Consider the following 14,991-nt stretch of genomic DNA (forward strand, 5'->3'; position numbering starts at 1 on the left):
CTGCCAACAAACTCAACACTTTTTAGAGACGCACTTAAAGAAACCGATAAATGTCACCTATGCTCTGAAAGACAAACACTAGCTCATCTTTTCGCTTCCTGTTCAAAAGTTAAGAGCTTTTGGTCTCATTTTACTAATTGGTGGAATTTCAAAAACTCCGAGCCAATAACTCTTGATGAAAACATGATCATTCACGGTGTTGCCAATGACTTCTCTCGTCGACTTGGTTTAAACCTCTGCTTGATTATCGCAAAACATTACATTTACACTGCCTCCAGAAAAGAAGAAGAGTACTACTGGGAAGCTTTCATGGCCGTTCTTGAAAGTAAAATTCAGATAGAGATGCATAAATCTAAGAAACAGATACAGTTGTAATCCGTAACAACAACTATAGAAATAAGTATATATAGAAATAAACATATATAGAAATAATAGATATAATAACAACAACAAAAGTAGGCACCCAGGTTTCCTGTTCTCTGTAATATATTCTTTTTTATTTAGTTTCTGCATGCCCTTTGTGTAACGTAAATTATTCTCTGTAAGTAAGCTATGTATTGTAGTGTATTGTAATTGTAAGTAAGCTATGTATAGTAATGTATTGTAAGTCAGTGTTAATCAATAAACTGCTTTATCTAAAAAAAAAAAAAAAAAAAAAAAAAAAAAAAGTAATTTTCTAAAAGAAAGAAGAAAAAAAAATTACAAGAGATTTCCGTATGTTTCGTTGAACTTAGTAAGACTATTATTTTGTATAGCAATTTCTCTTTGTATATTAACTTTGTCCATTAAGAGTGCCAGAAAACTGTTGAAACATAACTTTTCGTCGTGTAAGCATTTGCAGTATATAGAGTACTTTGCGATAAGAAGCGTGTAGTTTAAGGTGTACATATGCATTTTATTGTCAAAAATTCCATATAAAATTATACTGTTTGATAGGGGTTTTTTTTTTAGTTTTATTGGACCACCAATTTTGAAATAGATCCCAAAAAGATAAAGTTGAAGGACAGTGTAAGAACATGTGATCTATAGAATGTCTGTCGGTGAGACATTGAGGGCAGATATCATTATCTGATATTTTGGCTTTAAAAAGGCTAACCTTAGTTGGAAGAATGTTATGAATAATCTTGTATTGAAACATTGATATCTTAATGTCATTTTTTATCTGGAAGGGTAATTTATAAACTCTGTGTATGTTTGCTTGGTTAAAACCGTTCCTTAAAATTTTGCCTTCAGCGGTGGGAGGTAAAAAAGCGTTTTTTATCATAACGGAGTAGACGTTTTTGGTAGAGATTTGGTTTGTTTTATTTTCTTCCGGCATTTGCCGAGGAGTTCTTTTTATTGCTAATTTCCAATCAGTCGGAATTGAATTTATCAATCCAAAATATAAAGTGAAAGGTGTTTCAAGATGAAATTTTTCGGAGAATTGATTAAAAGTAAGGAAATTAGCGTCGTTTTGAAGAAGGTCGTCAATACGTAGAATATTGTTTTCGAACCAGTTTCTATAAAAAGGTGTTTTACTTTACAAAAGTTTACTTAAATCTAAAAAGAACGACTATTGTAATAGCAAGCTTCATAACTTGGAGGAAGCTGTTAACAATTCAGATGCGGCTAACTTTTGGAAATGTTTAAAATCAATGGATGACACTATATATAGCTATTAAAAAAGAAGATACTCCTTTAGTGTCAGAAGAAAATTGGCTGCGATATTTTGAATCTCTTCACTCCAATGATCGACTTAATCCCATTCAAGAGAAAATCTGTAACGAACTTCAAGAAGAAGAAGTCCGGAAAAAACAATTTCGGCCATTAGATCACTTGATTACCGAAATTGAAATACGAAAAGCTGCCAAAAAGTTAAAGAACAACAAATCTTCTTATTCAGATAAAATTAAAAATGAAATGATTAAAGCAAGTATCAACGACCTTATGCCCGTATATTACAAACTTTTCGGATCATTGTCAGTATCTGGGCAAAGTACCTTATGTAATTTCTCTAAAAAGAATTAACAAAAAGCCCCTTATGTAAATCATGTCTTTAAAATTACTAGTTTTAATCCACTGTCATAAAAATAGCAGTCTTTATTAAACTGACAGTTTTAAAACCCCTTAAAACTGTTAATTTTAAGACTTCTTAAAACTGCCAGCTTTAAGATTCCTTAAAACTGCCAGCTTTAATACTCCTTAAAACTGCCAGCTTTAAGATTCCTTAAAACTGCGAGCTTTAAGATTCCTTAAAACTGCCAGCTTTAAGATTCCTTAAAACTGCCAGCTTTAAGATTCCTTAAAACTGCCAGCTTTAATACTCCTTAAAACTGCCAGCTTTAAGATTCCTTAAAACTGCGAGCTTTAATACTCCTTAAAACTGCCAGCTTTAAGATTCCTTAAAACTGCCAGCTTTAATACTCCTTAAAACTGCCAGCTTTAGATTCATTAAAACTGCGAGCTTTAATACTCCTTAAAACTGCCAGCTTTAAGATTCCTTAAAACTGCCAGCTTTAAGATTCATTAAAACTGCGAGCTTTAATACTCCTTAAAACTGCCAGCTTTAAGATTCCTTAAAACTGCCAGCTTTAATACTCCTGAAAACTGCCAGCTTTAATACTCCTTAAAACTGCCAGCTTTAAGACTCCTTAAAACTGCCAGCTTTAAGATTCCTTAAAACTGCGAGCTTTACAATTCCTTAATTCTGCCAGCTTTAAGACTCCTTTAAACTGCCAGCTTTAAGACTCCTTAAAACTGCCAGCTTTAAGACTCCTTAAAACTGCCAGCTTTACAATTCCTTAATTCTGCCAGCTTTAAGACTCCTTAAAACTGCCAGCTTTAAGACTCCTTAAAACTGCCAGCTTTAAGACCCTTATAACTGCCAGCTTTAAGACCCTTACAACTGCCAGCTTTGACTCCTTAAAATTGTCAGCTTTAAGATTGCTTAAAACTGCCAACTTTAAGACTCCTATTTGCTTGTAAAGTTTTTAGATTCTTTAAAACTGCCAGCTTTAACTTAAAAACTCCTTTAAAACTGGCAGGTTTAATTTTCTGGATCCCTATACGTAAGAACCGCACGATGTCCAACGTAAGCTAAGAGAAAACCCCTGGTTTATCCGAACCCCTTATCGCAAGCAAAAACCCCTGGAGCAAGAACTCCTCGTCGTAAGACATTTGTAAAATCGATGTACGACCCCTTGGACGCAAGAGACGTTCAATCCTGGATACAAGGGATTTATATCACCGTGGATGTAAGGAGTAACGGGAATCCAAGTAACGAAAGGGCAACCCTTTAATTTACGGCTTTGTAGGTAGCTTGGCAAATAAATAATGAATGCAACGAGGTGAAAAACAGTAAAATCCTTTCATATATTTTACATTTTATTAATGTAATAAATGTAGCGTCATGTTAAATCTCTCTTTTTTTATTTTCGAATCTTGATTGTTGGCAATCAATATACGGTATTTAATGGTTACTTTAAATAATTGATCTTTGCCATTTATTAATCCGTGTTATACTATCAACGAACGCCTGACAATCGAAGGCACACCTCAACTTGCGAAATTGCAACAAAACGTAAATGGGATAAAAAATCAAGAAGATTGATTAAAGTGACAACATCAGACAACATTTCCTACTCTTAAACTGGGGTTTCCAAACTTTTCAGCCAATTGAATAGCAAATGATCACACATTTGTCGTGTTTGTGATAATTATTGTCACACATCTTTCTTTTAATAATAAGGTACAATTCTTGAGCTTTGAAACTGACGCAAATTTTTCGAACGGTCTAATAATTAACTTGAGAGATTGTAATCCAATCTAAATTTGGTAGCAATCATGTAGAACTAGAACATCTGGCCATGGCGAGAGCTTTGCCTTTTGATTGGACATTCTTCTAACCTGCAAAAAAAGAAGTCCCAATGTAAGGAAGAAGTCCTTTTTACAGAAATTATATATAATAAGTGTCACTTAAATTAGTTCCATTTTCTCCTTTTTTTGCTTTAGACCTAAATGTTTTTATGTACGGAGATCTCGTTATAAGTATGCAAAGTTTGAAGCATATCGGGATTGTTTTGCACTTTCACCATTTTCATAAATTTCCGTGATGATTTGGTCCATTCACCAATGCTGAAAAAGGTATTTCCTCGAAGGTCAAATTATTTTTAAAATTCTGCCTGAAAAAAACACTCGTTTGAACTTTTTAATAATTCTTTCTAAACTTGTTCGCCAAAACGAATGTTTTGTTAAAAGAAACCTCAAGTAATAAATCCCGTAATAACTTACTCGTGTGACACGGCAAACTGGACGTTTGTGGATTGAGCACAACCTAAAAGAAAGAATAACAATACCACCAAAAATATGTTTTCTCAAATACTCAATCAAATTGTTTTTCAAAAAAAAAAAAAAGCGTAACAGGTGCATGTAGGGGGACTGTGTGTGTGTGTGGGGGGGGGGGGGGGGGAGGAGGGGGGAGAGAAAAAACGAGGGAGGGGTATTAATGAAAAAATCAATCTATGAATACAAGCTCTTTGCCTTTAAATGGGAAATTTTATATTTATTTTCACGTTACCGAATACTTACAATTCCACTTTCATCACCTTGACTACTGCTACTGTTGCGGGGACGTTTATTTAATCCCTTAAAAAAAGAAAACACCAAATTACCTTTCTTGATCAGAAATTTGGTTTCATTAAAGAAAAAGGTAGGTAATAGTCAAATTTTCTCTTTAACCTTGTCATTCCCGTAGGAAATTGAATGCTTAATAGTCGCTAACTACATTTGATATAGGTAATTTGTTTAGCTTTTTACCCTTTCATCTAACACATCAATCCTTCTTTTGCGTACCTACCAAATAAATCAGGGATTGTTAGTGTTATTTGTAAATAATGACATTGAAGGCATGCAAAGCATGTAAAATCATATCCATGCCTTTTAGTCTTTCTTTAATTTTCCTCAATCAATTTCTCACGTGTCCGTCGCATGAATGAAATCAACATTCGAGTTTTGAATCATGCCACTTTTTGAAAATTGAAATATTCAATTCAAGAAATCAAAGAATGAAATCAAATTTGCAATAGTGGAATCATTAATCCACCCTTCACAGGAAAGCTTGAGGTGTTTAATTCTTTTGACTGTAACTATTAATGACTCACATTACCTCTGCTGTGTCGACCACAGTTTCATTCATACCATTGTTCGCCTGCCGAAAATAAAATTGGTACTTTTGAAACATATTATTAATCTCGCATGTTCTGCATCGAAAAAGTCTATAAGTATTTTTGAAGGATTAGAGTGGAGTACTTTACTTTCATCATTTTTTAAAGGCCCCCATCTGCTGAAATTGTAGGCCAGAAATTTTTTATTGCAATACATAATTATATATATATATATATGTTTTGGTCGTACAGTGTGCAATACTACCTCTACATCAAAGTGGCTGTGAATCGCTTAACTCGTACAATGATTTATAATCTGAGAATATATAACCCCTGTTTTGAATAAAGTTTCACGTAATTAAAACAAATACTGTCATCAAAAACTTACTGTTTTTGCTTTGTCTGCAGCTTCCTATAATATAAGTTTTATTTCAAGTTAGTCAATATATATGACAGGTTCAGACACACATCTTCTGTACATCTCATAATTAGAGTCTCCTTCCTTCCCTCTCCCCCCTCCATCCTTCCCTTTTCTTCCCTTCCCTAGCATTTGCAGAGCCATTTGGAAATGGTCTGGAGACTCGTTTCTCAGGGGCTTAATTTTATCACTTTTATTGAAAACTTTTGCCGCTACAATTTCTGCCCAGTTTTCTTCGTTTTTCCCCGACTTACTGCCCTTGTCTCTTCAAGTATGGTCATAGCCGTAACAAGTAATGACATATTCCCATGTCTGTACATGTTTAATTTATTTATAATTTTCTAGTTTTTTTATTTATTTATTTATTTATTTTTTCTTTTGAATATAAATCTGTGTTTACGTATCTTTGCTTCCTTTTTGGTTGCACTTACAGACAGACGTAACTCCGCCTCCTGTCTTTTTTTCAACTGGCGGTTCTCCTCCAGTAGGCATCTGCAAAACGTTGATTGCAGTGTCAAAAAAGATGTGTGATAACATAGGGAAATGTTAAACTACTAAAACAACAAGGATATCAAAATGTATCAAAGGGTAAAGATATGATAAGGGTCGCTAGTTCTACAAATGTTCTGGTTTGTAAATAGTTTATTCCTTTTTAATTTGTTAATTTATTCATTTTCTCATTTAGTCTTTGTCTAAGTACCAAAAAAAATCTCACCTTTGTGTGTTGAGGGCATTGCCAGCTTGACATGCCTGGTCAACTGCCTCTTCCAAATCATAACTAAAATCCCTTTCATTTCCTGCCAGGATAGTTGAAAAAAATACTGGATTTTAATATAAATTGTGACATTGTATTTATGAGTATGCTTTTCATTGTCTGTATGTTCAATGCTTGATTGATAACTCCGATATTGTGCATGTATAACTATTGTAGTCAGAACATAATAAAACAGAAAGATCAAAGTAACACTTAAAGCCAAGCTGATCAAGCTACATATTGTAGCTTACGGGCACATCTGTTTTGAACTGTTTATCATAAAGTTGTGGATCGTATCTGCCTTAATTCACATTATACAAAGTCTGACCTTGGGTGCTGCAAGGGCTTTGAAAACTGTAAAGTCGACTACTGTTTTCATATGAGAAATCGAATTTCTGCAGCATACAATGTTGTAGATATCTACAACTATGTTAAACCCTTGCAAAGTACCTGTCAAAATGTTGCCAACAACCATACGCTGTGTTGACATGGTTGGCTGGAAAATGCCGACTTCAAAGTGACTGTTGTCCCCAGCATTGTTTGTATTAAAAAACAGCTTGCTGCAAGCTACAGGATGAAATGAAAAACTACTCTTAAAAAAGTGGGTAAACTGGGCCACTCAGCATGCAGCATACCAGTACATTTACATGTATCTGAAAAAAGATTGTTCAATGTCTATGCCATTAAATAGCACGTGCAAATCAACTGGACATTAGATGTATATCCATTCTATACTACTTAAAAATTATGCAATCGGGCATTAGCAACTGGCTAAACCATTCATTTTTATAGCAGGGCTGCCTTTAAGGGCTGTCCGTAACACCTGCTACGGTTAAGTTAACCTTACTGGTACGGGTGAAGATGTCTGTTGGTGTTACATTGAACTCGCATAATATTTCACTGCTATGGGCGATAACTTCGATATAACAGCTGCCCAGAACTTAACGACAGTACCAATACTGTACAGGGTCATGTCAAAGTTTGGCGTGAACATTACTCATACATTTAGTTTCGTTAATTTCACTCTGATCAGGAAGGTAGCAGAATAGCTCCTGAAAATTCAGGGTTTTTTTTAGGTTTTCAGGATTTTTTTAAAAAAATTAAAAGGAACATAAATACTTGGCCCTAAGATGACAAGATCAATTGCTATTGCAAACCTGTCAACATTAGTAGTACGCTCTTAAGACATACCTTCCGTATCAAAGCTGCTGCCCATTAGGGCAACATGGACGTAAGTTTTTGTCAATTTTTGTAGGCACCTCTCTGATTGCATTATAGACCTGACAGAAATGTGAAAGAAAAGTGTAGAGAATGAAAATTAAACATTATAATACAATTTAGGTGCAATTGTAAGTGGGTGCTTTGATCATAGTCTGTCAATAATTACTAAAACTGGGGATAAGCCTCCCCTCCTTCTAAGGACTGTGATCCCTTTAGTGGTGTGGATACATTTTATTTATAAGTCACAAAACTATTTAATAAATCTCATAACTTGCATAAAACCCTGTCTTTCTTTTAAGATAGATACCTTATGATTGTTAACATTTGGTGGGAGAGTTGGTAACGTATGACCACAAGTGGTGTGCAGTCAAGGTGGCTCTGCAGTCTCATCTAGAAAACAAAACAAAGAATATTGTGTTAATTAGGGGTTAGGTCATGTAATTTTAGGGGATTTCAGCACTGACTATCTATAGATGGTTATCTACATGTAAATATTAATTGAAATATCAAAATAGAAGCTTATAACTGTAAAACAACTCAAAAGAACCAAATATAGAAATATCAAAATGACAGCTTAAATACAAAATGAAAAGTAAAAAGCAGATACTTACTTCCTTTGCATTAAGACATAGCAAGGCTAGTTGTTGTGGCACATTGTTTTCCTTGAGAAATAGCCTAAACAACTGTAGGTCATGCGAAGGGCCATTCATATGATCTGAAAAATGCAACCACAGCCAGTATGTAAATCTATGTTTGTGTTAAAATATGTAAATGTCCTCATTGATTCAATGACCACTCACAACCCCCTCCCTCTAGGCATTTGTCAGGCATTTTTTTGTTTAACTGCTCCTTTAACAGGGTCGGTGTTTGCCAAAAAAGGTCAGCACATGGGTGAATTGTTGTTAAAAACAAATTACCTGATTGGCCCAATAGATTAACTGATTGTCCCTGCCTTCATAAAAACCAGGGATAAATTAAATATGGTACACAGACAGTCACAGAGATGGACGAATGGACGTAGGACGATCAGACGAACAGATGGGTTAGGGTTTTTTCTCTTCTGGTCACATTCATAGGAAGCTTAAGTCTGGTTTCCAAAATACGATAGTTAGATGTACCTTCCATAGCAACAAATTGGTAGTTAAGAAGGACTCCCCTTAATAGGTGTTTGACTGTACATAGAAAAGACAGTTATTAATTAACAATACTTATAACAATAGCACTTCAAATGAAACAATGTACAATAAATATTTTAAACTGAAATCCATTAGGGATGCAAACCCCATTAAGAAAGACAGCCAGGAAAGTGGAATGCAAAGCTTTAGAGAACATTATGATGGAACATCAATCACATACGTTATACATGTAAGCACAATATTTTAAGGTGCAACATACTTGCTTCTGCTGCAGTTAGATGGTCTTCTAACTCAGTTATGGTGCCAGCTAAAAATGTAACATGATTATAATATTGTCAACACTTTCAAAAGCAATGGTTAATTATCTTGTATTAAAAATAACACTAAACGTCCTGGGGGGGGGGGGATACTCTAGATAATTTTGGGTGTGGGTGTGCCGCTGGGACTCTGACAATTCCCTTACCTTAAATGTATACCAGACCATGTACAGCTGCATTTTACCTTAAATTATATAGACTAGATGTAAAAATTACCCATTGAAAGTACCTTCTGTTGCTCTGACAGAAGCTGCTTTGTCCATTGTTGCACCCGTAATCACAATTGTATCTATGAAAGAAAAATAATATAAATATATAAAGATCTATATATACACTGTGTTATACTCTGTACATAAATTGACTAAATTCTTAACAAACACCTTCTCCACATATACCCCACTAAATTATTTTCCTTCTTTAATTGTAATTTACCCTACAGATTGAAGTTTTATATCTGGTTTACAAGTCCAAGTCCATAACCATTTGGCTACAGAAAGAAATCATTGCCAAAGTCCCTTACTTCTTTGTTTTACCATTTAAATTGCATGATATCATTTTTTATTGGTAAAAACAAGCAAACAACAACCCCCCCCCCCCACCAAAGGAAAAAAAAGAGTAAAAAACAAATCAAAAATAGTATCTTTGAGTTACACACATGTAAATTAGGAGTTGTGGCACAAACCGTGACAACTCGCTCGGCTCGCCCTGGCTCGCCTCGCTCCTTGTCACAATTTGTGTCCACAACTCCTAATTTACATGTGTGTGCGGAACGCAAGACGCCTTTCTTACCCCTCTCGCGAAACGAGTTGCAAAAAAGGCGTTGGCGGCACCTCTAACGGCCCGCAGCAACAGTTAAATTAATAGAAATGAAATAAACATGAATGAAAATATAGTATAGTAACTGTTACCTGAAGATATGTCTTGTACACTCCTGTTACTACTGTTGTCTTTCCTGTTTGTGGTAGCCCCTGAGATTAGAAATAGAAGTGACAATTTCAAAAATCACTAGTGAGACGCTTTTTGGGACGTCACGCAACGTTGCGTGACGTCCCAAAAAGCGGCTGCGAAGGAGACTAGGTGTGACTCAGCTGACCAGATGTCGAAACCTGATTACAGACGCTCCCCTCTCTTGATTCTATATATTAGCAAATATAACAACAGTTTGCTTTTAAATCAGCCAGTAATCAAAACTAAAATATCTCCTCTTAAGCCCTGATCAACTCGACGTTGCACAGGCAAGGCGGAAAGTTTCCCATGTTCCTTCGCGTACTTATGTGATTCTGGCTGGAATTCATCCGGCCCTTGTAGCACGGGTCCTAGCTCTCAAACCAGCCAATCTTGCTCGTAAACTTATAGTATTATTTTATTACTTTCAAAACAAACAAACCGTAGATCTTCAATACAAACTGAACAAACAAAAATGAGCTTTACGGGCCCGTTACCGTGACGCTTTAGACCTTCATAATTTTAAATAACATTCAATCCGAAACTTTCGTTTGTCAAAAATGCGCGCAAGATGTCACTTTTTAAACCTGTTTGATATGATAAAAATTATATTACAAGTATTATAAACCTTGCTGTTTCAGTCTCAGGTATACTTTTCCAGAAGATTGAAACGTGAGCTTCAGCGTGTCACCGCATATGTCTTTGCAACTTCCACGCGGTTCCAAGACTTTAGTGGTACGTACAGTCTTGTAATAATATAGCCTGAAATGAAACAGTGAACGACGACGGTAGCATAAAACATTTAAAAACGGCTTCAGTTGACTACCTGGCCAAATCGCGGTAAAATACCATAACATACTTAGCGCTTTCCTAGACAAAAGCTTACAAGGGTCCGATATTAAACCAATCATCAGTATAATCACACCCCTGATCTTTCCTGTCCTTTGATGACCCTTTTGGTACTCAGATCAGATGTTGAATTTTTATTCGGATCGTTTCCTTCTGGAAAAATAAGTTGGAAGTATTGTTTGATGAGCTCGATTTCTATTGAATACGACAAAAAGCCACTCGAGCGATGACCTGTAAACAGGCTCCGCGGTTGGAAAAGAGAAAAACCAACTGAAGAGTTTCTTATTTGTAATACGAAGTAAATTTAGCATTTAGAGCTTACCTTGCAAGATCAACATTCTGCAGAATATCTGGGAATGAGTTCTTTAGACTTTCTCCAACGTGCTCGGATGTCGCATTGTTCGCAAATGCGATCACCTTCACACGCCCACTGTCCTGAAGAGTTTTAAGTTTTTGGTTTCCAGGCACTCTTAAGTCGTCGTTGTCGCGAAGAAATACGAATGTTCGCTTTACGTTACGAGTTCGGGGTCGCCTTGAGCTGTCGTTATTTGCCATGGCTTAGAGCTAGAGAGCCTAGTCAGCCTAGTCTGAAGACGGATGACGGCAAACTGGGGTGACACAGAAACTCACGTGGAAAGTGTCATACGAAAGAACACTCATCAATAAGGCATTGTTTTTAGAAACTGCCCTCAAAGGAGGCCGACAGGAAGACAATGCTCATCAAGGTGTTGGAAATCAAGTCTGGACAATCACAGAAGTGAAATTGGACTTGCTTACGGAAACCGAGAAGCGAACGACCTTTAGAAAGTCTAAGGCAAAATGAACCTTGCTGATGTAACATCGCTTTCAAATGGTCCCGTTTTAGAGTTGATTCAATGGTTGCAGCGTCAAAATTGTATAGCCGATCCACTTCATTGTACGGCATGCAATATACCAATGGTGTTAACTCAAAGGAATGGCGATCATGTTGATGGATATTTTTGGTATGTACGCAGTAGTCAATTTTTTATGCACATTTAATTCCTGGTCGCAGGTAGAGTACAGGAAGACCCACCTTTTAAGTGTCCCCAATATTTTTTTCAGCAAACTGCTAAATGCGATGCCTATATTCAATGGCCACCTCTATTAGGCGGCCGAGGCCACCTTTTTGTTTTTGCAATCTTATTAAGCATTAAGCGGCCAACAAATTAACCTGCGATCAGGCGTTATTTTTCTCGCGGCGGAGGAGTCTACGGAAAAAGTGAACGCCTGATACATTACTTGTCGAGTCGTCTGTAAAAAGTCCAGAATCTGAACTTTTTCCTGATTGGTCAGGAAACAAAAGGCAACATTAGAATTCTATCCTGATTGGCTAATTGTGTTCAAGGGTAACTTCCGGTCAAAACATAGATCGCACGTAGATAATTTTTATCTGACGGATGTTGAGTGGAATGAAGTAGACAGCGAGTTTTCCTAGCTTTAAGAAAATCTCTCTGGAGTTTAGTTCACAAAACACTTAAAGACGAAGAAAGGGAGTGTATTCGACGAAAAGTTTGTGAAAGAAAAGATGTTTTGGTGGTGCTTCCGACGGGATTCGGCAAAAGGGTATCACCAATGGTGTTGAGGATTATTACAATTTCGCACCAGCAAAGACGCCGGACGATCGTGCCAGTGCCAAAACTACGGCCTTCAAAACAAATTCATCAGTCTTAACTTAAAACAAATTTTACAACCCTCCGATCAGCTCGTTCGAAAAGGGTAAATCATTTAAGTACATGTTTGTGAGAGTAAAAATATAATTTGAAGGCGCTAATGCGACGTGACCACAAAATACCACATGGGGAGTCCGTGCAGGCCTGTCTTAGCTTTATTTTCACAAGGCGGAACAGTACCTTCACCAACCGAAACACGACTCTCACAGAGATAGCAATTTTTTGTTCAATTTTTTCGCACAGCTCATCTACGATTGCCAAAAGAAACCTTTGACAACCTTTGCTGCAAGCTCACGATTATCTGATGGCATCGCCGACATTCCCGTTGACAGATACTTTTATGAGGGGCGGCAGGCAACTCGACAAGTAATTGTATCAGGCTTTCCTTTTTTTTCTCCTTCCCTACGCCGCGAAAAAAGAAAGCCTGATCGTGGTTTTTCAAAAAGTTTTCTTTTTTTTTTATTATGTAAAAGATGAAATGCAAAAGTCATATTTTCCATGAATTGTAAAGGGCTGATTTATTTTTGTGAAACATCCCCCCCCCCCCCCTTACCATCCTCACTGTAGAATAAACAATAAATGTCGCGCTGTGTATAACCCTAAAGTTCCATTTAAATAACGCAATGAGAACGCGGAAAAAACCCTGATTTACAGTCATCAACAACTTGCGAAGAGGGAAACTAGTATACGATGTACGAAAAGTGATTTTATCATACCCAATTTTCCAAAGATGATTTAGTTGGGAAAAAGCGGGCGAAAAGTATACATGTGCGCAGAACTTCAAAAGGATGTGATGCGGATGTGTGGGAAACCATCTATACCTTTTCACTTTGAACTCGAGACAGGTGCTCGCGACTTGCGGTACTTTTGAGGATTAAAAAACTGTTCTATATGAAAATGATGACGATGATGATACAATTTATTTACGATTTTCTTATAGGAGGTGCCCCACCTGTCGCAGAAAAAAGTCTCTGCGAACTGGAAGTTTCTTTGCAGAGTTTCCTCGAATTCCTTTAGGAAAGATTCTTGTTTGCATATATCTTTGGAGTCTTCGGGATCTTCGGACGGTTGCTGCACAGATGCTTAGTCTGACAAAGAACACAGTTGGGAATATATACGCATTACTGAGGCATTACTGTGGGAGAGATATACAGGATAGACCATTTATTCCATTTGGAGGTCGTGTCTACGTAACAAAATGCGACGAAAGTCAGTTCAATCACAAATCTAAGGTAACTTTTATACGCTATTACAACTCCACCGAAAAGTTATGCTATTTGTTTAAGTATTTTGTACTAAAATTCATTATTTTCACGTCAAGATCTACAAGCGAATCTCTACAAATCCGAATGTAAAACATGATTTCCCACATTTTTTTAAACCTATTGTTTTTACAAATTTCACCCCTATAACGTTTTCATTAACCGTGTCAGCCTCCATGTCCGCCCCCTCCCGGCTGCGCCACTAGGCGCCCGCGGCACCCTTACTCGCCACTTCTTTATGTAAAACGCACCTGTCGGCAGTTTACTTTTTTTATATCAGTTGATAAAGTGTTTAATATGTCCATACCTTTACACACATGTAAATTAGGAGTTGTGGCACAAATTGTGACAACTCGCTCGGCTCGCCCGGGCTCGCCTCGCTCCTTGTCACAATTTGTGTCCACAACTCCTAATTTACATGTGTGTGCGGAACGCAAGACGCCTTTCTTACCCCTCTCGCGAAACGAGTTGCAAAAAAGGCGTTGGCGGCACCTCTAACGGCCCGCAGCAACAGAGAGCGCCACCTGTGTGCTAGATTTATTTTTCAATTGAACAAATAACACCTCAGGGTAAATGGAGCCAACGAGAGATGTTTTTCAACCAAAAGGACCGAGAACGAGAAAGTTTTACATCCAAAACGAAAAAATTTTTGATCGATATTTACAACAATATGTAAGTGTTGACATGACAAAATTTATACACGGCTTGGTTGTAGCAATTTCAAAACTGAAAACTAAAGAGCTTAGCAAAGAAATTTTTGAAGAATTGTTGGAAAGAGACTTTACTTTAAAAAAAAGTATGAAACTGAAAAAACCAGAACTTTTTGGAAAAAGTGAAGACTTACCCAACAGTGAAAAAAACGAAGAATTTGTTCCAATAACGACAGTTTTACCAAAAAAATCGTTGGATTATCTTACTTTAACAAAATATCATGAAGCTTTTTTGAGGTTAGGAGAAGTGTACGACTATGTCTATGATTTTGAAAAAATTCCGGAAAATTTAAGGCAAAAAAAACTGAAATCGCTAAGCAAATCTTGGCTAAAGCTAACAAAAAAATCTGGAAAGCAGTCGTGGAAATGGAACTAAAGGAAAAGCAAAAAAATGGGTAAACAAATTAATTAACTGCCGGAAGCAGTTAATTAGTTAGGGCGACGAACCTTTAATTGACAAAAAAGGTTTAAGCTTGCGACTTTTTTTTTTTTATTTATAAAAGAAAACAACATTAAAAAAACCTTCGCTAACGTTAAACGCGCTAAA

At 36.5% G+C, this 14,991-nt stretch overlaps 2 protein-coding genes across 5 annotated transcripts; both read right to left on the bottom strand.

Annotated features, from left to right (window-relative positions):
- Positions 1–3,345: 3,345 nt before the first annotated feature.
- Positions 3,346–9,277, bottom strand: LOC144640332 (uncharacterized). 4 transcript variants are annotated; one of them, XM_078499505.1, is made up of 14 exons: positions 9,204–9,277; positions 8,930–8,977; positions 8,146–8,249; positions 7,842–7,924; positions 7,505–7,593; positions 6,764–6,880; positions 6,275–6,356; positions 5,991–6,051; positions 5,530–5,553; positions 5,144–5,185; positions 4,795–4,830; positions 4,567–4,623; positions 4,270–4,312; positions 3,346–3,885 (listed from the first exon to the last, which is right to left on the bottom strand). In XM_078499505.1, exons 1-14 carry the CDS (start codon positions 9,205–9,207, stop codon positions 3,881–3,883), a joined length of 795 nt encoding a protein of 264 aa, XP_078355631.1. In that variant the 5' UTR covers positions 9,208–9,277; the 3' UTR covers positions 3,346–3,880. The 4 variants fall into 4 exon arrangements, with proteins under 4 accessions (XP_078355631.1, XP_078355630.1, XP_078355633.1 ...); XM_078499504.1 differs by having other exon boundaries at positions 9,217–9,271; XM_078499507.1 differs by lacking the exon at positions 5,144–5,185 and having other exon boundaries at positions 9,217–9,271.
- Positions 9,278–9,415: 138 nt separating this feature from the next.
- LOC144640334 (uncharacterized) lies at positions 9,416–11,780 on the bottom strand. The gene is made up of 4 exons (XM_078499508.1): positions 11,104–11,780; positions 10,561–10,694; positions 9,896–9,955; positions 9,416–9,420 (listed from the first exon to the last, which is right to left on the bottom strand). The coding sequence occupies exons 1-4, from the start codon at positions 11,334–11,336 to the stop codon at positions 9,416–9,418; spliced, it is 432 nt and encodes a 143-aa protein (XP_078355634.1). The 5' UTR covers positions 11,337–11,780.
- Positions 11,781–14,991: the final 3,211 nt, after the last annotated feature.

Source organism: Oculina patagonica, unplaced genomic scaffold (genome assembly GCF_052425735.1).
Source record: "Oculina patagonica isolate OP01 unplaced genomic scaffold, crgOcupat unplaced26, whole genome shotgun sequence".
Taxonomy (NCBI): Eukaryota; Metazoa; Cnidaria; class Anthozoa; order Scleractinia; family Oculinidae; genus Oculina; species Oculina patagonica.